General features: G+C 34.6%; 2 protein-coding genes and 1 pseudogene across 2 annotated transcripts; all 3 read right to left on the reverse strand.

The window, feature by feature from the left end:
• Positions 1 to 6,032: 6,032 nt before the first annotated feature.
• Positions 6,033 to 7,966, reverse strand: LOC120123319 (rac-like GTP-binding protein ARAC7). The gene is made up of 8 exons (XM_039142245.1): positions 7,670 to 7,966; positions 7,471 to 7,558; positions 7,242 to 7,351; positions 7,025 to 7,088; positions 6,854 to 6,918; positions 6,686 to 6,751; positions 6,498 to 6,604; positions 6,033 to 6,190 (listed from the first exon to the last, which is right to left on the reverse strand). The coding sequence occupies exons 1-8, from the start codon at positions 7,766 to 7,768 to the stop codon at positions 6,160 to 6,162; spliced, it is 630 nt and encodes a 209-aa protein (XP_038998176.1). The 5' UTR covers positions 7,769 to 7,966; the 3' UTR covers positions 6,033 to 6,159.
• Positions 7,967 to 14,190: 6,224 nt separating this feature from the next.
• LOC120123245 lies at positions 14,191 to 15,979 on the reverse strand. Its single transcript, XM_039142166.1, has 4 exons — positions 15,950 to 15,979; positions 15,824 to 15,916; positions 15,266 to 15,736; positions 14,191 to 15,036 (listed from the first exon to the last, which is right to left on the reverse strand). Exons 2-4 carry the CDS (start codon positions 15,911 to 15,913, stop codon positions 14,368 to 14,370), a joined length of 1,230 nt encoding a protein of 409 aa, XP_038998097.1. The 5' UTR covers positions 15,914 to 15,916; positions 15,950 to 15,979; the 3' UTR covers positions 14,191 to 14,367.
• A 289-nt stretch (positions 15,980 to 16,268) lies between these two features.
• On the reverse strand, positions 16,269 to 23,158 carry LOC120123246 (annotated as a pseudogene).
• Between the last annotated feature and the right edge of the window lie 820 nt (positions 23,159 to 23,978).

Here is a 23,978-nt window from a genome sequence, read left to right on the forward strand (position 1 = left end):
CAACTTGCTTTGTGACTTTTACTTATTCTCCGTCATTTAACCATTGAAGTTTGTATGGATTCGGATGGTTAGAGGTCTTCAAGCCAAGCTTTTCTACCATGAGGGTACTTGCAACGTTTTTATAACTCCCTCCATCGATGATCATGAAACAAACTTTTTTGTTTACATGACAACGAGTATGGAAGATGTTTTCTCTTTGGTCATCTTCTAAGATTTAAGTGCTTAAAGCCTTTTTAATGACAAGAATTTTCTTGAAGTTGTATGGAAATCAAGCAATTCTTGTGACATGGTTAGTGAAATAAATAAATTAAAACCTTACCAGCACACTCACAAAAGACTCACTTGATCACTCCAAAGAAAGTTCAGATTGCACTCCACTCACACTCGTGTTTGCACTCAGGGATATATTCCTTGGCTTTTTATGATCCCCTTCTAATCTTATCCTCTCGTTTGCCTTTTACTGCTCAATTATCTCTTGTGGGTCCTTTATAGAACTAACTCAAGATTTGAGCAAGTTTCTTTGTTTATTGCTTCAGCTATAGAAATGGTTAGGGTATAGAAATGGATATGGTAAAGGTAGGATAGAAAGGTTAAGAAAAGATAAGGTAATGAAATAAGAAAAGGAAATGAAATAATGAGAAAATAAAGATAACTTACAAATCAAGTTGCAACACTTACTATCTTCCTTCACAAGAAACAACAAGGATACCTCCTTCAAGTTTGATATAGGGCAGATTGTAATGTGCTTCTCTTTGAGTGTATTTTGTAACTTTGCTTCACTTTTTCTTTGCTTTTGATTCTTTTTTTTTCTTTTTTTCTTTTTTTTGCACTCCAATTTTAATGTAGGAGTCTTTTTCTTTTCTTTTTGTTTTTCTTCTTTCTTTTGCTTTTTGTTGCAGCATTTGATTGCCAATCTGACTAAGCTCTGAATACCGCTTGATGTAAGGTTATCCAAGCTTTTTCAATGATGGAGAAGTTGGCAGCCTTGTTGTTTCCCGATCTAGGAGAGACGTCAAATGCTACACTTGAATATATAAGTAAATGCACCAAATAAAGAAAGAAATGATTAAAGGAATTTGAAAATTAAGAATGGAAATGAAAATAGAAAGAAATGATAGTGATAGAAATGTTATCAAATGTTGGCTGTGGAAGTTTTGTTGATTTGTCCTTCAAATACAATATGATTCGGCCTCCAATGGTGATGATGGACGCTTACCTTGATGAAGATTGAAGGATGGTTTATGGTGATGGGATGGTGATTGAAGTGAAAATGTTGTACGTGTGAAGTAATGAAAGATGATGGTGATTTAGATAGTATCTTATAAGACTAAGAATGAACCAATGCTATATATGAGCAAAGACCCGATTCTTATAAGTCGTTATAAGGGGTGGTAGCAAGGACTTGAACCCACTAGTTATAGGAACTAGGAACTCGAAGTATCTATGGAAGAGGTTGACGCCACAAACTTTAGAAGTTTTCTTAATCGATATAGTTCTAAAAAGAACTTGAAGAGAGAATAATCTCAAAGATTTATATTATCAAAAGGGTTGAGTTTACAAATGAATGTCAAATCCTATTTATAGGCTTGCAAAGGTTTGGCCAAATAGATACATGCCTTTTCGGCAAAGTACATGATTTAAATTGAAAATGCATGATGCTTGGATGAAAGGAAATATCCTTGGCCGAATGGTCTCCTTATGGTTCATCTTGGCGCCAACTTTAAAGCAACACCTTGCTTTGGCCGAATAGGGAGAAGCCTCTTCACTTTGGCGCCCATTTTATCCACACGCATGGCACATGTGTGGGCTGGTCATAAGGCACTTACATGGGTGGTGTAAAAGGCTTAAGGTGTGGAGTCCTCCATGGCGTGAAGATAAGCAGCAAGTTAGGCGTGACTTGGCATCCAACATGTGTCTAAATGACATGTCATCAATTGGGCAGCAACTTGTTATGAAAGGTCATATTTGTATAAGGTAACATTTCATCATTTGAGCTATTTTCCATGTGTTTGAGCTGAAGATAAGTTGGCCATAGATGAAGGACATGTAGGTGAGTCTTTGGTTAGCTCCTTGTGAAAAGGCACCTCTTGGATTGGAAACTATTCACGAAAAGGTACGAATCCACAAAAATTGACCTATACCATAATTGAAGTGCTCTGTGTGATGGTGATGATGGTGAAACTCTCCAGCTAAAATGAGACCTCTAGCTAGCTCAAAAGTCCAGCTCAAGTCAGCTATGAGCTCGGGGGTTAGCTGGCAACTTTGTCCCAAAATGTTCTTGAGTTGTCCCGGAGTTGTCCTAGTCAATTTCCATAGCTCTTGGACTCCAATGCTAGCTTTAAGTTAGCTCCCATCATGTGGCCAATTATGTACCTAAAAAAGAAAGTATAATATAAGGTAAGTATAAACATATAAAGATGTGAACTATAGTTTAATAATAACTCATTCATCATATGATAATGAATGAATATTATTATTATAACTATAGATTATATGTATGAATATCAATCAATAATGCAAACCATAGAATGAATTCACTTGTTATGATAATTCAAGTATAGTATAATATGTAAATGTATGCTCATAATAATATATAGTGCATAAATAAGTAAATATAAGATAAAGTAAGGTAGAACTCCCTTAGATTGAGCTTGATGGATCTTGAATGATGTGAGCATGTCATGTAGAAAGTTGCTGCTAGTCAGGATCACATCAGTTCATGATCCTTGGAAGATGATACTTATTCTTCACTATCACTTTATTTAACTGATGATAATATATGCATAAATGCATAGACTCGTCTTTCTCTTTTTTCACAAGTAATATTGGTACCCCCTATGATGACACATTCAATCTTATAAAACCCCGATCTAACAATTCTTGAAATTGTACCTTTAATTCTCGAAGCTCAATTGGAGTCATTCTATACGGGGCCATAGATATAGATACAATACCTGATAACAAGATAGAACCTCTATTTTAAATTCTACCTCTCAATCTAGAGGTAATCCAGACAATTCATCTGAAAATACATCTTGATACTCTCGAACCATTAGAACATCTTCTAACTTAACTTTTGAAACATGAGTATCCACCACATTATCTAAGAAAATTTGATAACCTTATAATGATAACTTTTTGGCAATTATTGCTGAAATCACATTAGATGATCGATTTACCCTTTTACCGCCCACTATAATCTCATAACCTTTCGAGTCTTTCGGAATTAATCGCTTTAAGCGATAGTTCACTATGACATTGTAGGGGAAGTAATCGCTTGTCTCAAATCTTCTATTTCAAACATATAATTCAAATACATATATACTTACATTAGTAAGGAGTGTCATCAATCAATCATATAGACACTAGATCAATAACAATGACATCCTAGTGGAAAGTATACACTTTTCAACTCAAAACAAACTCGGTTTAGGCCTAGAATTGGCTAACCTATAGCTCTTATACTAATAAATATAACACTTCTTTCCCATGTTCGTCACTAAATACGAGTCAGAGACATCACCTCAAATGTCTATTATTCGAAAATCGATAAAATTTTGTTTTTTTTAAATCATCAAATTTAACATCAATCATGAAAAATATTTAATCGTGTAAAATCAAAACCAAATATTCTAACATTAAAATCAAGTTTTATTTCAGACAACAATATGGCAGTTCAATATTTTATCATATTCTAAGTGAAACTGCCTAAAATTGCTTAAATAAAAATTTATCTTTACTCTGATAAAGTATAACTTTATCAAAATACAAAACTAAATTCCATGTTTATAACTATATTTTACTTACTAAAATCCGTACATATAAATTATTACTAATCATTTAAACATCATAGATATATGAGAGCATTTCTGACCCATTTTAAATCTAGCCATATTAAAATATTTCAAACACTTATTATACATATACATGCCAACTAGAAAATCAAAAAATGAAATGAATTCTTTTAAAATTTATCTAACATTTTGAATTTATCAAAATGGTCCCTTGCCATTTCAACTTCTAATAACATATCCAAGTATGTCAACAATCCATTTAAACACTACACGTCAACTTCTAATCAATTTCCACTTTAAACCCATATTTTAAATATTATGTGATTTGGTCCCCTAACCTTTACAAACTTCCAAATCGGTCCAAACTAGATTTTAAAACTTGTAAAATCATTCATTCATCATTTCTAACCCTTGTAAATTTTTTATAATTTTTTCCTAATATTTTCTTTTAGACCTAATACCAAAGGTCACTTTGGTCTTGCTTTCTAACTTGATTCAAGCATTAATTCATCTTCTACATGTCATTTCCAAGCTTTTACAATCAATTCCATATCAATTTCAATTCAACTTTATTTTCTATAAAAACCCTAAACGGCCAAACCTTGATTTAACCATTTCTAATTATTTTTCATCACTTTTCAAGCATGGAAATGATTCAACTACATCATAATCAAGCCTTAAAACATGAAAACCTAACCTCCCCTTCATTCACCCAATTCAAGAATTCAAGATTTCAAGCATGGAAAGCATGAACAAGTAGTACTAAATGATAGAAAATTTCATGCAAAACAATTTTCTATTTCATGTTTTCTTACAAAATCCAACTAAAGTTGCTTGAAAAATCAAAAAGAAAAATTTCCCTTACCTTGTAAAAAGCTCACGTCCATGGAGAAGAGAATGACAAAAACTCTTGCTTTTTTCTAAATAAAAAGTCTAATGTCATTTGTCATTTTGAAGGCTAAAATGAATTAAAAATTCATATAAAGTCAAATGACCATTTTGGCATTAAATTCTCATGTAAATTATGAAGCCACGTGTCAAAAATAATCATTATATGGTCAAAAATAAACCAACACGTTAATAACTTCAAACTTTACCCTTGTACTTTTTAAAAATTATAATTTGTCATTTTTATCCAACGGTCCTAATTTAACATGAAAAATCAATTTAAATGCAATGGTCCATGTTAAATCCTTCCATATTAAAACATAGAAATGAAATTATTAACCTTCCTCTATCATCCTTCAAAATATCTCAAAAATTAGATTCGATTCGATTATCCAAATTTTTCCCGGACTTTATCGCTTTATAGTTTTTAATACAAATTTAATATCAAAAATTTGAAACCCACAAAAATGTCATTTTTGGGTAAACTATTCATTTAAGGAATAAAATTTCTTTTCAAGAAAATTATCACTTTGGTTCGTAAACTTTTCTTAAGATTAATTTTGGCCATTAAACTTTCAAAAATTATATTTTTGATCACTAGCCAAATTTAGGATATTACATTTCCTCTGGACCTTAGGTTTCCCATCTACTACCTAAAGAATTAATTAAATAAATCTCAAGTCGTTATGAAAATTGTAGTTGCCTGAATAAAAAGGAAAGTTTTATGCTTTACCATATATTTGACTGTCATTTAGTATCATCTAGTAGTTTTGTATTACTGAGTTTTCTCAAAGTTATCTATTATTCACCATTTCAGGTGAAAAGAGTTGATCTTGTGCAGTTACTGACATCAGTATGACAATTCCTTTGGAGTTGCTGGCAACGTATGGTACATGTGTATTTAGGGAACATATAGATCACATTTTGTATGTATATTGGAATTTGTAACTTGTTTTGATACTGGTGTATGACTAAATTCTATTTTTTAAATATAAATGTTTATGAACTAGTACAATTTATTTATAATTATTTTATGATTTGAAATAGTTAACAAAAAATTTATTTTTTATATTTTTATTGTGGTTGTTCTGGTGACCTTAATGATACATCGGATTGAATCAAGTCACCTGTATCAGTTTGAGGCGTTACAAACCATACAAATACTTTAACAATTGCCAAGTATTGGGTAATGGCTAATTGGACATATAACATGGCAGAACTAACTAGAAAGGTGGAATTTTAAAACCAGTAGATAAACTTTTACAACACATACAGTATTATAAGTACTAATTTAATAATTCATGAGAGAATGAACAATTCCCTTCTGTCCTTCGGATCAGTTTATTGGTCCACAACATGTCGAAAAAACATTAAAAACATGTGATGAAATTCCCTTTCAGGAAGCAGAATATGTCTAAACCAGTAAGGATGTTCATCAGTTGTCTAGGATTAGCAACCCACAACTGTCATCTCCTATTTATGCATCACATCCTCCACACACCAAACTCCTGCAATACATAGCAAATAAGTAAATACATTTGTACCTAATGACCACTGGTAACTTCGTTTTCCGCTACCAAACTGACAACTAGGAGGTGCCTAAAAGGAGTACAATAGTGTAGAGTGATCTTAAAGACTGAATTCATAGGAAACATTTACTGGATTAGAGTGAGTGGGTATTGAAGAATATTTTATGGGGCACACTCCCGAAGAATTGGTATGATCATACCCTCTAATTCTGGTCATGTTTTTGGAATCTTCAAGAATCAGGATTTCGTAACCAAAGTACTTAAAGAAAAGAAATGAGCTACTCACACGATCAAACAGCCAGACCTTCGGCGCCTTTTCATCCTTGCCACCTCCTTCCTCCTTGGGGGTTGAAGAACAACATTGATGGCTGTATCGAAAACGGCCTTGACGTTCTGTTATAGTCGACAAACATCAAGTTGTATTCATGGAAAAGGCAACGATCCAAGCCTGAATATAGACGACATGGAATTCACCTGCTGAGTCTTGGAGCTGCATTCTATATAAGCTGCTGCACCAATTTGTTTCCTCAGTTCCTCTCCCTATGTAGCATGATCCACAAGAGCTGCTTAGGTTCATGCCAAATAGGCGAAATTGTTTCGGCAAATGAATTTCGAACCGAGTCGAACTTAAGAAATGCATACCTGAGCAGATGTTATAATATCATACCCCATTTGATCAGCAAGATATGCTCTGTCATCCCGAAGATCTGATTTATATAGAGAGACATTATTCAGTGTTATTCACAAACTCCGTCTATTCAAACAAGCATAACTGCAGCATCATATGATCATAGTTTCAAAATAGCAGCCTACCTAATTTTGTTCCAACCAGAACAATGGGAACATTCGGCGCAAATCTACGCAATTCTGGCATCCACTGTGGACAAACAAAACGGAAAGATTAGGGAGCTTGGATAAAACAAACTAAACAGATCCTGACTGAACTTTATTTGATTCATGAAGACTCCACTAAAAATGTTTTTTCTACGAAACACGGCAAAGCAAATGAACATTTGCTTGAAGAAAGTACCTTCTTGAGAACGTTTTCATAGCTTGCTCTGCTGATTAACGAGAAAGCCAAGGCAAATATGTCTGCACCTCGGTAACTCAGTGGCCTTAGCCTGCTATAATCTTCTTGACCTTTAAATCGGATGAAAAACCAAAAACAAATCAGAAATGGAGCATCAAATGAAAATCTAACAGATCTTCCAAAAAAATCCAGCAAGCCGCCAAGGATAACCACCAGGAGGTTTATACACCTGCAGTATCCCATAAGCCCAAGTTAACAATGCTCCCATCCACAGCCACATTGGCACTGAAATTATCAAACACAGTCGGTATATAATCCTGAAAAAGAAAAAGAACGACTTTAAACCCTATCCAGAAGTTTCAAAAACCCCAGAAGTTAAGTGAAAATGAAAGTGAGTCAATTGTTTTAAGCAGATGGGGGTAACTTACGGTTGGGAACTTGTTGCTGGTGTAACAAATGAGCATACAGGTTTTGCCAACAGCTCCATCTCCAACTGTAACACATTTAATGAACTTGGAAGCACTCATGGTGTTCTCAAAAGCTTCCCAATTTGAACCGAAACGAGCAGTGTAATTCTTATACTACTACAACAGCAGTAATAAATACAAAGTTTGAGGCAAAGTAAGCAATCTGGTTCAGAGTCAAAGCTAAACAAGAACCCAGAGAGGAAAGGGTTGTTTTTTAGATGAGTTGACAGTGAAATGATATAGTTGTTGTAATTTCAAGAAAACATCAGGCTTATAAGAGAAGAAATCATCTGTGGTCAATGGTGTTGCAGCACTTTATCGGCCATATCGATGGATTTCAAACATCTAAACAGAAAGATTTTTTGAAATGCAGAAAAAGAATGGGCCCCTCTTTCAAACGGGTACATTAGGTTCAGGCCCTTCCATTCGTTGTTGGTTTCCAGCTTGTGTTTTTCACAGTATATATTTTATTATTGTTTCACAGGTTCTTATGATTAAACAAATAAGCTTCTCTCTAAGTTCATTCGAGCTTTTAAATTAAAAGAAAGATGCTTGGAATTCAAACTTTAAACACCGAAAACTTTAGTAAATTACTATATTGGTTGTATTAGCTGTAGTGTTTACAGAACTCGAAGAAACTCAGCAGCAGGTTTAAAGCAAGTTAATTGGTTTTGCGGAAATGTCTTCTTGCACGATCAATAAAAAAAGCCAGTAACAGTTGAAGTAATGGCAAATCCCCAAATTTTAAAAAAGAATTCTTGAAATGAATGAGCCCGTTAGATTCATTCAAGTTATTATACTAACAATTTTATGTCGACTTGTCTCTTTTGTTCTTATTCAACATACGCATAATACAACCTATTGCGAAAGACAAAATATATTGACCTCATTTTCATACAATTATCCACCACCATTTTTTTTTTTTGGTGGGGGACCAATTTTCTTGAAAATAATCATCAGATTTGGTATGGGGATCGTGAATTTGTGTTTTGATGTATTTATGTTTAGGGTAAACTATTTGGGTGATCATTAAATGATTGTCATTTTTATTTTGACTATCGACGTTTTGATTTGATCAATTAGATCATCCAACTATTTAAATATTTTAGTCAAACTATTAGCCATTAATTTTTAATAGAGGTGGTTACAAAAAAAAATTATCATAATTATATATTTGGTATTTAGAACTTGTATATCTATTAATTTGATCTTAATTTTAATAAATTAAAATAAATTTAACTCTCAAATCAAATTGTGTCTCCATCTAATTGGAGAATGAAATTTATTTACGGGGAGAGATAAAACTCAAACATGGGTCTTTTAGGTGACTAAAGGGAAGTTCAACCATTGAGCCAAGTTAATTTTTTGGTTTAAAGTGGATTACATGTGATATATATTCTGTAGGTTTTTTTTTTTTTTGTCCAATATCCCAGGCGGAAAAATTAATTGGCCCAGTAGGTCAAAACATATTTTAATTGGAGCAGATTTATTCGGAAGATATTGAATGTGTGTCAAATTTCCAGATTTACATAATACCAATATCCCTCCAATCAATTGGAGTAGATAAACTCGAGCTACAAAAATCACCTTAGCTTCGGTAGAGTCGTACGTCACTTGAAATTTGGATTCCAACTAGGAGTGCTTAACGAGTTGAGCAGCTCGTAAGCAACTTGAACTCGACTCAGTTAAAACTCGATAAACGCTCGACTCGAGTTGGCTCAACTCGAACTCGACTCGAGACCTTAACGACCTAAGCCGAGCAAAATCTTATTCGACTCGATAAGTTCGTGAGCAACTAGTTAATTTTTTAAAATATATTTTTTAGTAATTACTTCAATATTATTTCATTCAAAAAATAAATCTAAATAATAATAATTAATTTATTAATAAATAATAAAAATAATAAGTTAACTAATCTATTATTTTTAATAAATAATATTATTTTAATACAAAAAAACAAACCCAAACCTAATATCCTCATATAGTATTAGTAAATTTTATTTTTAGTTAAAAAATAAGGTAAATTTTTTATTGAGTTTAACGAGCAACGAGTCGAGTTGAGCAGCAAATTTTTTTAATGAGCACGAGTCGAGCACAATTTTAACGAGCAACGAGTCGAGACAAACAGCAAAATGTTTTAACAAGCACGAGTTGAGCACTGCCAACTCGTGATCAACTCGTTCGATAAGCACCCCTAATTCCAACCAAGTGATCTGTATTTGATACCCCTCTAAGAACTCTGATGTGGCATCTTCCCAAAACTTGGTGAACAATTTCGAATCGGTCGAAACTATTGTACCTCACTACTGTTGCAGTATTAACTGGAACACCGAGTTGGTAAGCGACATCTTCCAATGTAATTGTCGCTTTACTACTCGGAATGTGTCACCGGCCTACAACGTTCAATGAGAGCCGTACTCAATGTGGGGTTCACCTTAAAACCACACAAAAACGTCGTCGGATACAGTTCGAATTGTTACAAATATATAATAATCCGTTGAGGTGTATCTCTAAGTCTCATTCCTCTTTGCGAACACCCATTCTTCTTTCAGACCGAGCTCGACGAAGATATGGACATCATCGAGGCATAACATTTCATCGTGGGTAGACATTTTTCGAAAATTTTGAATTTTTTGAATTTTTTCTTAACAAAACAAAATAAAAAAAACCTAAACACAAAACCCCTGTTTATAACCTCAAACCCAACAGCCATAAACGAGTAGTTTTTTTTCAAAAATCTCACCAAACTCATCACCTCGAGGTGACGAGTTCTATGATAATGTTACAATTTGCTCATTGTGCAACAGCTAAAAACGAGTACTTATTTTAAAATTCAAGGCAAACTCATCACCTCAAAGTGACGAGATTGACAATTTTTTATTTTATATTTTCAAATTATTTAGTAAATTAAAAAATAAAGATTTCTAAAGAAGCTATCACGTCAACGTGACGAGTCCTTATGGAAATGTTAAAATATTAGCCCACATATGGCCTACATACCTGGGACCATTAAAAAATTATTTTCAATAGAACTCGTTTCCTCGACGTAACGAATTCCAAGTTTACTATAGAAAATGTCATAGATTGCAAATTAATTTTTTTGGCCTATTGGACTAATTAATTTTTCCGTCTGGGGTATTGGGTCAAAAAACATATTTTGTAACTTGGTGTAATCTTAAATTCTTAATATTTTTTAATATAAAATATATTAAAAATATTATATATATCTTAACTTAAACTCACATCTTAATATTAAAAGTATAATTTATTCTTTATCTTAACTAAATCCGTGTCTTAATATTGAAAAAAAATATTTTATTTTATCTTATCTTAAATTCACATCTTAATATTAAAAAATATTTTATATTTTTAAATTAAATTATTTTTCGCAATTTTTAAAAAAAATTATATATGAATTATATTACAAATTCATTTAGTGAAATCAAAGTTAGGGGTGAGCAAAACTTGACCCGACTCAAAAAGCCAATTTTCTTAACTTGACTCGAATTGATTTCGAGTCATAATTTTATAAACTTGACTCAAAAAAATTTCAAGTTCAAATTGAATTGTAAAATACAACTCGAATAACTCAATATTTTTAGTAATTAGTGAATTGATTTTCAAGTTTGAGTTAAGTCCCTCGACTGTGTATAATATATGTATATTATAAATATTACAATTACATTTAAACATAAACTCGAAAAATCAAATTGACTTGACTCAACTCGAATTTTATAAACTCGACTTGAAAAAATTTCAAGTCAACTTCGAGTTATAAAATAGAACTCCTCAACTTGAAGAACTCAATTTTTTACTCGACTCGATTAAACGCTCACATCTATCCAAAATCAAAAACAACTTAAATCATAAAATAAATTTATAATCTGAATCTTAACTTTTTTTCTTCAAATTTTTCAAAAATTATTTGTCATTTACTTTATATTTACAATTGTTTAAAAATAATTGTGAAAAATTAATTAAAAATTATAAAAATATCAAGCTCATTTTTATTTTTAAATCTTGCATTAACTATAATATATATATATATATATGTTGAATAACTTAAATAAAAATATATAGCAAAGTTTTCAACCAAAAGACAAATTGGGCATTTTGCCCGGTGGTTGAGATGTGCCCTAGGATTCTTGAGGTCCTTCGATTCGAACCTCGCAAGAAGAATTTCACTATCCATTTATTTTCCCTACACAGGTGGTGAGGTTGAGATGTTCCCTAGGACTTTTGGGGCCCTTAGATTCGAACCTCCCATGAAGTATTTCCTTAACCATTTATTTTCTACACAAGTGATGACATGTGTCACCATATATTGGTGAGAAAATTTATTCAATTAAAATATTAAAATTAATGAAAAATAACAGTTCAATAATATTAACACATGACACCTCTAAATTAGAGGGTTAATATTTTAAATTAAATTAAATTTAAGACTGAATTTATAGAACATATAAGTATTAAGAAATAAATATATAATTATGTCAATTTTATTAACTGATACATTATCACACTGTTAAAGATTAACGGTCAATGGCTTAATTGAAAATTTTAAATAATTGAGTGGTATGATTGATCAAATTTAAACGTTGAAATGAAAATTGGTCACCCGTGTAACTTCCCCTTATGTTTATAGGTGAAGTTTGGTTGGCATTAATTGCTCTCCTGAAAGTTGAAGGTCGCAACTTTGTTTTAACCTACCTTTGAATTGTACCATGAGTTGAAATTGAAAATGAATCTATGGATCGAAAGCAAAATAAAATGAAGGCCTTTTTTTCAGGAAAATAATCCAAGGATTTTACTGACATCATTTGCTTTAGCCTGTTTCTTTGAATAATTATGGAGATAGTTGAAAACCTTTTTTAAAAATTTCTTTTAGTTCCCTAAAAAGACTTCATAGTGTCTAAATTCACCCCATGGACAAAAAGTTCCCTCGTTTTGGGGATATTTTGGCACCCACTAAACTAATTTTATTAACTTGAATGTTAAATATAATATTAATTGCTTCATAAATATTAAAAATTATAAATTTGTTAGTTCCGGTTCAACACCCTGCATGAAAATTTTGACTCGACTCAACTCACTTAAGTTACCCGTGAAAAGATCTAAACCGGAGTTACTGTTAGCAAAACTCAAAATGTCTGCATAACTCTCGAGAAGTACCTGTTATTGCTATAACCACTAGGTAAAACAAATCCATATTATTACTAGCCACTAGTATAAACTATAAAGATTAAAGACCAAGGGAAGAAGAAGGCCGACGAGATCACCTCTGTGGATAAAGCAACTCTAAAGCACTGCTTTAAGGATCTCATCGGCTCTGGAGACGGTGAACCCCCCCCCCCCCAACGCCTCATATTCACATCAGGTCATAGATGCCATATTATAAGAATATCATCAATGAATATGTTAATACCTTGGTTTCTCCGTTGCTGCATTTAACTTCTATGATAGTCATATCCAATTATCCATCAGAATCCAACGTTGTCGCTTTGCCATTGGAAGGTTTGGCAATTGATCTTCCATCTGGCCACCATGACGTGGGAAAATTAGTAAATGGGTGCTTGTTTGTCATGTATACAGAGAAGAGCTCAAGGACAACATGAATCTGGAAAATGATCATCCAGCTCCATCTTCAATATAAGCTACTACTGCAGTAACAAAATCCTGATTGCAATTCCAACCAAAGTATAGTACCAATTAAAGCAGCTCTGGAAAATCCCCCTCAATCATTAGGATTTCCAAAAATGATTAGCACATAATCAAGCAACCTAGTGCCACCAGAACAACAGAAAGAACCAGCTGGACTGATTTTGTAGACATACTACCAAATAAGGCAACAATATAGAATCAGAGTTGATACAAACTAGATCATATATCTGTAACATTTCACATAACGTGAACTAAAATTCCTCAAGCAACAAGATAAGAGTGAAAACCTAGTACCTGGAATGTAGCGCCATAACAGTACTTTGTAATTTACAATCAAACCTATATTCCCTGATGAAGTATGTAAGATCACATGTGCTAATTTTTTCTCTGATTCTACATCCACATTATTAAACCCTTTCGAAAAAACAGATGCAATTTCTGCGAAGTATATTATTAAAGGTGAATCAATCTCTGAACATAAACCCTCGAGAAAAGCTTCACCCCAAAATTTCAGTCTTAGCTTGCTGCTTGAGGATCATTAACAATTAGCTTCCTGACAAACATATCTATGGACTGATCCTAGTGAAGTTACATGAACCTATCAAATGTAAACCAACAACCTCCTGGAGCAGGCAAAAGATTTCAATTGGCCAAACTATGGAATTGAACTCTTGATGATTCACGAGGTGCAAGACTATATGTAAAATTCAAACTGTAAGTGGCTCATTAGCATAACAAATAAAATTTTAAGTTCATGTTAGATTGACATCAGCATGTAGTACATCCAAAAAGCATGTTCTTGTCTAAGAATGACAAGGAAATGGCTCCAACAAGTTGGCAAAACTATACTTTTCAATCATTTTATCTGAAATATGGTAGATATTGCAAGATATATATCTGAAAAGAAAATTGAACTTCTCCAAAACATATGGACTTCCAGAAAAACTAAAACCTCCTAAAAGAAATTTCCAGAAAAACTTGGACCTACTAAAACAAAATCAGAGGGACCAGTTAGACCGAAGCACAATGGCCATGGTTTGGGAATTTCCATCTACTATATAAGCCACGCCTGGTTTCAAACTAAATGTCTTAATCGGGTTAAATTTTACATAGGATTCAACCTGAAAGTGGCCACAGTTTCCTGGAATTTCAACTCCACCAAGACTCATACCCCAACCATACACATCTTCAGAAGTATCAAAGAAATTGACAGCCCATTCAAAATGTTTTGGTGTTGCTTGTTTCATCTCAATCCAACCAGAAAGTCTTTTGTATGCACCAAATTCTGATTCCAGCTTCAGCGCAATAGATCCAAATTCCAGGTTGTTTGTTGTCAAAGGTGGAGAAGATGTTTCATCATCAGTTGTATAAGCATCTTCAAGAGGCCTAGACAATCCAAAAGGAATAGCAAGTGCTTCAAGATGGATATTACAACTTGCCAATTTAGGCCACTGGTGAAGGCCTAAAACTGAAAGTTTAAATCCTAATGGAAATTGACAAACAACTTGTCCAAAAGAACTCAAGCAATGTGCATTTCTCATTCCAGAGACGGATTGAGCCAATGAAGCAATGATATTTGACATCCTCATTGTCACTCCAATTGCACTTCCAGTTTGCTGATGCAACAGGGGTGGCCCCAATGATAAACCAGTGAGTCCCTTTTCATCCTATACAAGAAAAAAGGATCCAGGTTAATACAGAAAAAGAGTTCCAAGAGAACAACAAAAACTTAAAAAGTTCACATCATTTATGGAGTCTGATCAGTAATTGAAGTAAAATCCATACAAATCAATGCAACACACAGAACAGTTTGTACAGTTCAATTTAGACAGCAGTGAAGGCATTAAGAAATCGCAAAGGTTAGAACTTTGTAATCCGAGGTCAAGTAAATTATACCTGAAGGTAAAAGTCGGAGGCGACATCCAGATCTTTGACCTGAGCTCCAAATGGAATAGCAATGGCAGAAAACCAATTAGTAGCATTTGCTTTATAAAACAACTTAGATAGCGAAAGCGGAGTTCCATTTACATCACCATCACTACTTGCAACCCTTTTCCGATCGGCCACGAATTCAATCCCAACAGAATCTTTATCCCCAACAATTGTTTCAAATCTAAACTTGGAATCAACCCCAGTTTCGATTCCTGCCCGATCAACCCCATCCCAATGTTCCTCGTCAACCTTGGGCATGAACAATACGGCTCCAAGAAAATCGACTTCCCCTCTCAAAAGGGTTATTGATTCTCGGAATGGATTGTCCTTTGAGGTTTTGTAAAATGAAAGTAAACGCTCGACTTTGTCTTGTTGGTCTCGGAGTTTCATCAAGCTCGAGAATGATTCTCGTTGTAGCCGCTTCAAGATTTCAATCTTATAAAAGAAAAAAGCTAAAATCAGCAGAAGAAATTGGAGATAAACAAAAGAAAAGAGTAAAAAAAATGGGAAATTTGTTTATACAGGATTGCGGCGAGATGAAGATGGACGGTCTTTAACCAAGTCTTGGGCGAACCCTTTTAGTTTCTCCACCGCTGAAGCTATGGAATCCATTTTATTTTAAGTTCTTTTTAGTGGGTTTTTTTTCGTTTTAACGAACAAAATTGCTGGAAATGTCACGTCATCTCCTATTTGAAAAGCGGGAGCGGCAAGATTTGTTCCTGGGTTTTGTTGTTCGGTTAATATTTCAGTTTCAAGGATTTAATAAATAATAGAAAACATTTTCAAGGTTTTTATATATAATCATTTTATTTTTCAAATTGCCACTTCCAGATTTCTTTTTAGAATTAGCTCCAAAATGCCAAGGATCCAGATGAAATTTACATATTATGAATTTAAGTATGTATACAGTACAATGCTAAAGAATTACTAATTGTGACCAAAATTTACAAATCAACTTGGTACAGGTAATATTTCCAGCGGAATTGTTCTGCTTCGAAATTACTCTATAATCAATGTGTTCTCCATACTTTTTACAGCTTTTTTTTCCTCTTTGTCTCAGCTTTTTAACTCCATCCCCATGCCTGCAGAGAAAATAAGCTTTGATGGTTAATGCAAAGGATTCAACTTCAATGAATGTTTGTAAGTTTGAAGCATAGAGTTGTTTTTTCACCTGAATTCGCCCATCAGACGTTCCGGTAACTAAAACTTCTTCATTGGGATCAAGTGTCATGCAAAGAACTTTACCATTAGTTCCTGTTTGCAGTATTTCAATTCTGGTTTGTTTTTTCAGATCCCAGACTTCCACAATTCCTCCTTTGCATCCCAAGTATATCAGCTCCGAGCTTAATGTCATACACCTCACTTCCGAAGTCGTCGGCAATGATCCCACCATGTTATAATTTCTAGTGCTCCAAATCTTTGCAGGAAAAAAGAAAAACAAAATTAAAAGAAAGTCAAAAGCCATTGCTTGTCATCAAAATGAAGAGAAACGGAACCTTGACTGCTACTCCATCTAAGGCGGTGCTGGCTGAATATATGAGTTCATTGTGAACCTGGAGTGCATGGATTGGATGTGCTTTGCCTAGTAATTTTCTTGAACCACTTTGAATGCTGCCGAGTGTTCCTGATGCCAAATCAAGTTCCTGTATACTGTTATCATGGCATCCACAATATAATCTTCCTTGGTCAAGGGCTAAGCACTTGATGTATTTATTTTGATTTAATAATTTTGATTGTCCATTCCATGCATGAACCTAAAAGGGTTAAAGAAAAAGGGCTTAAACTCATTGTCCCTTCTTCAGATGCAGAAAGATAAGAGAACTTAAAATGAAGCATGGAATGATCGGTACCTTAACACCGGCTCCTTGGGGAATGAAGCAAGAAATGCTGTTGGCAACAACTAAATTATGAACCTGATCCTTCATATCATGTACTTGTACACAACACATTATTTCATTGCTGATGGACCAAACCTGTTCATTGAAAACAGAATCTATCAGTTTGGCACTTCAGTAGATGTAAACTAGAAGAAGCATAAGAGCATACCCTTGCAGTTTTATCAAGTGAACCACTATATAACCATTCCCCAGATTGTAGAACAAACAAGCTCGTAATGGCCTTGGTATGTTCTCGAATTTCTTGGACAAGATGAAGATTGCTGCCTATAACAGCCCAGACCTTCAAAATTTTATACATAACAGTCAAAACTCAAGTTTCATTACCTTCTTTCACTGATACAATTTTAGAAAGAACGAAGTTTGCAGTTAAAACATGATGTTCCATGAGATATATACTCAAATAAGAGCTGTAATTTCCCCAAAAATAAACATCATCTGAAGAATGGCCTAAATGAAAGTTGATTACGTATTTGTGTATAAATGAATATCACATATACGTAATCAACCTACTTGTGTACAAATTAGAGCAGAAGATTACCTTTATAGTTCCATCGGTATGGCCTGAAAAGAATGTCTTTGAAACTTACAATTGACAATACTTCTCCATTTTCAGCAGAGTCTACTTGAGCTAATTCTTTATGATTCCACCAGTCCTACAGCACAACAGAAATAGGCAAGTTTAAGCTGGTACTTTCACCTTTATTTTCATGGAACTATTGATTCAGAAGTTCAACACGCTTACAGCACTGCAATCTTGTTCTTCAGAGAGAAGTTTCATAATTTCAAATGCCAGTTGGCAGGATTTTCTAAGCTCTCTTAAACCTTTCAAAATGTGCTTCGCATAGGAAGTCAGATCACGCAGTCCTTCTGAAATTCAGGTAACCTTGCGTAGTTAACTATAATGCAGTTTGTAAGAACCTATGAATCAATCTTTTTTACTGCAAAAATTAGTACCTACCAGGGTCATGAACGAAGCTTTTGAAGGCCAACAAGGAAAGTGTTCTGTCTTCAATGTTCTTTGAAGACTTGAATGTTGAGATAAAGTGCTTGAGTAGGCAGACTCGAGCAGCTCCTCTTATTCCGGTGTCTGGAAGAACACCAAGCATGTACACTAGCCATGTTGCTGCCACGAAGCACGCTGACCATAGGTCTGCAGATTCGCTCGTCAGCCCTTCTGCTAAAGCTTCAAAGACCAGGCCAAATTCATGACTTACTAAAACAAAGGCCATTCTTTTTTCCCAAGCATCAGCTGCCTTCTCTTCTTCCTGTTGTTGCCATCGCCGATAAAAGTTGCAAAAGGAAAAAAGGAATGAAAAAAAATGTACGTAATCACTTTTGAAATCACTCACAGATATATCTTCAAAGTCTTCAGGATTGTTGTGTAGCTGCTCCATCCGCATGAGCTTTCTGTAATTTTTCTCAAGTCCAGCATGTTTTAGAAGAAAAGGGCGGGCAAGGGGCTTCCCGGAGGTTGTGAATCTTCCCTGGAGCGAAACAATTGTCTCTGCAGCTGCAATTTGAGCAGCAGGAAATTCTGAATTTCTGAGGCATGAAATGAGGGTATCGATTGCCTCTTCACGATAGATGCTCATCTTTCTTGGCTCAACCTGCAGAGTGATCAAATATGTAACGATCTAAGCCATTGAAAAAGCCTAAAAGATGCAGATTTCTCATATGTTAAATTCTGAGGGAGATCTTAGGTCCAAACCAGAAGATCAAGTAGGAGTAGGAGACCGGCCACAATGGGACATTGGCCTGGGAGTGCTGTCTGTAAATAAACTAGGAGAGCATGCGTTGTACTAAAAGCACCTTCATCCCTGATAATGTTGAGAATTTGCTCATTGAATGTCCTCCTAGAGAAAGCCAAATAATAAAAAATTAATTCACGCAGAAGTTGATTCAATATTCAATTGCAAGAAACATGAATGTACCTATTTAATTTGACTATCTCAGAAAGAAAGTAAACTATCTCAAATCGATCTGCATCGCTTGTGACCATGAAGTTTTCTAGAACGGGGGCCAACTGAGCTTTATCAGCAACAGTGTTTCTGCATTTACCATCTTGTTGTATGCATCTTCGCAATATACCAACAGCAGCAATTCTCTCAGCTGCCCATTCAGCTTCCAAGCTGCCAACAACATTTTCAATTACTTTCGTAGAAATAGTTGTGCCGATAAGGTAAGATGCAACATTCTCTTCGTCGCTCTGAAGAATTTCTCTCAATAAGAGAACAGAAGCTGTTTTCGGCTTCAAGCACATTTTAATTGAATCTTCACCTCTCTCCATAATAACTGCTAGGAGGGATTCCACTAAATCCATCTCCAATAGGCCAGCAATTGAAGGTCTTAACAGATATATCAACACAACCGCCTCTTCCAGCCCTTCCTTAAACAAAGCAACAATACGTTCGACGTCGGAGTCGACTCGGGTAAGTTTATGGATCACGGTTTCATCTCTAGAACCAAGTTCACACAGTAGAAAAAAGGTGGTCTTCAGCACCTGGAGGTCCACAGAATTGAAAAGGATCTCCACAAATCCATTGATTACCGGAGGTTTCGAGAGCATAGCTAGAATATCAGATTCTATATTCATGTCTTGCCAAAATCTCTCTATTTGTAGAATAGCCTTTTCCGACTCCTTTAGAATTTCAGACATACAAAGAGTAGTAATCGCTTGGCGTAACTCATTGATAGTTGTATCCATTGCAGCCTGGCTTATGACACTATTAGGAGAAGTTGCAGGAACTACAGACTTGACCATCGGCTCATGATGATCGGTTTCTACATGTGGATGATTATCGGACTGATGTGGGACTGGACCCTGACTCTTTTCTTGCCAGCTCGCTATGAGCCTCTTGAGCACATAATTAGTTTTAGGCAGCTGAGTGCTATGTAGACTCCAGGGGGTAATCGGACATGTCGAGTTACCCCGATGTAGCCATTCCTGGATTGCTCTACGCTCGTAAGTCTGGCCTGTTTCAAGGGTGACAGGATCATCAAACAAATGGCTTGTGATGGGGCAAACAAAATCCTTGGGAGGCGTATGTTTCCCACTGGCAGGGGTTTTACCATTATCCGCCATTAGATAATTAAGAGAGCTAAATGTCTTTCAATATTAAAAAATATAACAAGAATCCAAATATCAAAAAATAAAGTAGTCAATCTGTAAAAAAAAAGGTTGCTAAATGTCTTTCAATATTATTTACCGACAGGAATCACCAAGAACAGGCTGCGTTGGGTTGTTTCCATTTTCTAACAATGCTTCTTCTCTGTTGTTTTCCTACAAAGACGAGGAAAATATTTTTCAAAACTAAAAATACATGCATTGACGTTTTAACCTAGGGAGCGAGGATTTGTTTTCTTGTTTGTAACGAGAAGATTACCTCGACATGGGCATCAGATTCGAAGAACAAGAGTTGGCGAATTGTCCTCGGAAAGAGACCCCGTTTCAGAATCAGAAACTAAAGACGGCGACGCTGCCAAAGTCCGAGAGTTTTGTTTTTAAGGATATTTACAGACACCCTCTGCGGATAAAACGGCGGAGATTTGGATTTGCTGCTGCTGCTACTACAAAAGTCAACCGAACTTTCTCGTTCGTCCCAGATTGGCTGCACAAATCATTGACAAAACAGCAGCGAAGAGTTGAATTCAGATTTCAGAGAACCAACGCTTTTCACACTGACAGTTTATGACAAAATGCATCCCCTTACCCAAAAATGAGAAAGATATAGTAAACCTCTTTCTGAATTTCCATACAATGCAGTGCAGATGCAGAACAGGTCATCATTTGAAAGAAGAATTAAATAACCATTTTTTTCTGCAAGTACGGTGAAATAAATACATTTTAAAATCTGAAGTAGCAGCCAATTCGAATAATTCAATCAATTAATAAAGAAAAACATTCGATTTAAAATAACTACGAGATGTTTGGCCATTTTACCCAGATTGCTTGATTGATTCAAACAAGGTGGAATAGAAAAATGCGGTTAGGCTTCACTTATCATATATTTAATATACTAAAAAATGAAGCATGGACTAGAAAGGTGTCAAAGCACATCACCATATGGAAATTTCCAAGATCCAATAACACATGCACTCATGCAGTGAAAGATAATAGATGAACCCATGTTTTTGACCCAACAAGGAATGACTGATTAGGTTTTTTTTCTAATTTTAAAATTGCATAAAAGTGTTTAAAAAATAATTTAGTATCATCGATTGATAATTAATCATTTTTTAATTTTTTTTGTTAATTTTAGATGATTTTATTTGACGTAATACTAAATTTGAATTAAAATTTATATATTGGGTCGATTTGATCTTCTCTCTTAAAAGTTCAATATATATGTATTTTTTTTTGAAAGAGTTTGATTTTGTATTTAATAGACGAGTCTAATACAAAATCGGACACAAACATAGACCTCATTAAAAAAACCTCTTAAACCAAAATGGAGGAAAAAGAGTGTTCATCACGCCACAAGTTATTAACCGCATGCAATATGCAAAAGCGATGTGATTACAATCCATCCAATACCATGGAAAAATAGCAGCACAGACCCTGCCTCAGAAACAGCATCACAGACCCTGCTTCCTCTTTCGAAACACCCAACTACAAGGGCAACATATAAACGTTGAAGGTTAGATATATCATTATATCAATCAAAATTATATAAAATTGATTGTTATTATTAGTATCATAATTAATCATCATCCACTTTTAAAATTGGCCAGGATTGAATTAGGTAAGAATAGGCTAAATTACTCTTTTACCCTTATCATTATCTATAGGGAAAATGTATAAGATGATCATTAAATTATGTTGAAATAACTTCTTAGTCATTATATTTTTAAAAGTTATAAAATAGTTATTAAACTTGTTGAACTATTGTATATTGATCACTACGCGTTATAAAATAATGATAAATTTTAATAAATTTAATGGCTATTTTTAATAGAATGATACAATTTAATGATTTTTTATAATGATTTTAAAAAGATTATAATTGTTTTATGCTTTTAAGAAATCTAATAATTAAAAAATCATTTCAGAATAATTAAAATTTCTATTTGTGAATTGTACCGTAATTTATAACCATAACTAAAAGAAATGAAAAATATATGAAAATCAAGAAAATTGGTCAACGGAAAGCAAAAGCAATATTACAGTATACCGGCCGTTTTTCGTCCAAGTTCCTTGGTTTTGATGTTCTCATCCTCATGGTACTCCACACCTTCACCTCTCTGTTTGCTTAAACACCAACTCCGGCGGATTAATCCATCTGTTTTCATCAGAATTCTCTAAAATCTCTTTGAAATACGTAGCAAAAACCCTGCAATTCTCATCCAGAACCTCTTCGTAATTTCTTTCCAGTTCTTTCAACTCCAGAGCTTGATCACCACTCATTTTCGACAACAACTTAGACCATGGAACGACCACGATTCATCACATATGGAATAATCGTCGGCATCGTGATTTGCATTTTGCGATAAAGAAAACAAAATCATTACTCTTTGTTCTTTGAACCGTTGAAGAACAGGTAGGAAATGAAGTAGAAAGAGCTCTTCGAAAAAGGTGGGTGCTAATTCTGATCTAGCGAATGAAAGGTCCAAGTTGAAAACTTGTAGAAGACATAGGGAGGAATTGACGGTTTGGTTTGAGAGAGAGTAAATGAGGGATAGAAGGAAAGACGAGAAGTTCGCTTCGGGATTGGAAACGAGGAGCTTTTGAGCAAGGAGAAGAGAGGAGGATTGTGTGGAGGCGTTCGGGGGCGGAAATGGCGTTTTCTAGAGTTTCAACGGCAAGGTTTAAGGGCTTGAGCATGAGTTGATCAGAAGGCAAAAGCTTGCAGCGCAGGGAGGAGAAGATTTGGCGGCGGGCTCGGAATTGGAAAGCATTTCGGAGGTCGGTGGTATGACCGAGGATTCGGGTTGACGTAGCGGCGGTGGTGGAGGTTCCCATGGCGGCGCAACGGCGATACTGATTAACTGTAGGCGCAACGCCAAAATCTTTGTGATGGCACCAAGTCAAAGGGACGGCTCATACAAAATGTCCGATCAGTCCTCTGTCATTTAAACTTGGACAACATTTCGGCTGAACATGTTAAAAATGAGGTAAAAAGCTTACAATCTTTCCTCTCTCTCCTCCTTATTAGTTTTGCACTGTTCTTCGATTCCTTGTTTGGATCCGTTTCTCTTTCTTGAAATTCGGTGTTTGGATCTGATTCTCACTTTCTCTCTTCCTTTGAATTTCCGTGTTTGATCTCTCTTCGTTGAATTCACCAAGCAGATACCTTTGTAAAAATTGGGGTTCTGATATGTTTTTAGTTTTCAATTTTGATTCAGATTTACGCTTAAATTTGAATTTCATTGTCTTATGAGTTGCTATATAGGTTCAATCTTCATCACATTTGCTTGATCTATATCGGATTTGGGGTTAAATCCAAGCTTGCGTGTTTTAGTGTGTTTGGTTTAGTGCAGAAGTCAGATAAATTTCTTTATCCGAACTCTCTCCCAATATTCGTTGGAATTGCTTGTGCTTTTTGCTTTTTGCTTTTTGCAGGTGAACGTTACCGGCAACCACATTAAAGTTCCACAACAGAACCTTCGTCGGAAAACAATCCCGTCGGAAAATAGCAACTACTTCCTACTTGTCGGCCAGGTACATATAGTGGTCAGCCAGGTATTTAAACGTGCTATGCTAGTGTTTTACGCAATTTACCTTATAATTGTTAATAAACTTACTTATTATCATTATTAACCTAATTACTAGCAATAAACTT

This window comes from Hibiscus syriacus, unplaced genomic scaffold (genome assembly GCF_006381635.1).
Source record: "Hibiscus syriacus cultivar Baekdansim isolate YM2019G1 unplaced genomic scaffold, ASM638163v2 tig00110392_pilon, whole genome shotgun sequence".
NCBI lineage: Eukaryota > Viridiplantae > Streptophyta > Magnoliopsida > Malvales > Malvaceae > Hibiscus > Hibiscus syriacus.

What these genes read in the sequence shown, in the direction of transcription:
- LOC120123245 (XM_039142166.1), bottom strand. Translation starts at nt 15,913, where the DNA reads ATGGATTCCATAGCTTCAGCGGTGGAGAAACTAAAAGGGTTCGCCCAA. An exon ending in CTTCATCTCGCCGCAATCCT is followed by an intron (nt 15,737 to 15,823) that starts GTATAAACAAAT and finishes TTCTTTTATAAG; the next exon opens with ATTGAAATCTTGAAGCGGCT. An exon ending in CCTCCGACTTTTACCTTCAG is followed by an intron (nt 15,037 to 15,265) that starts GTATAATTTACT and finishes TTTCTTGTATAG; the next exon opens with GATGAAAAGGGACTCACTGG.
- LOC120123319 (XM_039142245.1), bottom strand. Translation starts at nt 7,768, where the DNA reads ATGAGTGCTTCCAAGTTCATTAAATGTGTTACAGTTGGAGATGGAGCT. An exon ending in ATGAAAACGTTCTCAAGAAG is followed by an intron (nt 7,089 to 7,241) that starts GTACTTTCTTCA and finishes GTTTGTCCACAG; the next exon opens with TGGATGCCAGAATTGCGTAG. An exon ending in ATATTATAACATCTGCTCAG is followed by an intron (nt 6,752 to 6,853) that starts GTATGCATTTCT and finishes CATGCTACATAG; the next exon opens with GGAGAGGAACTGAGGAAACA.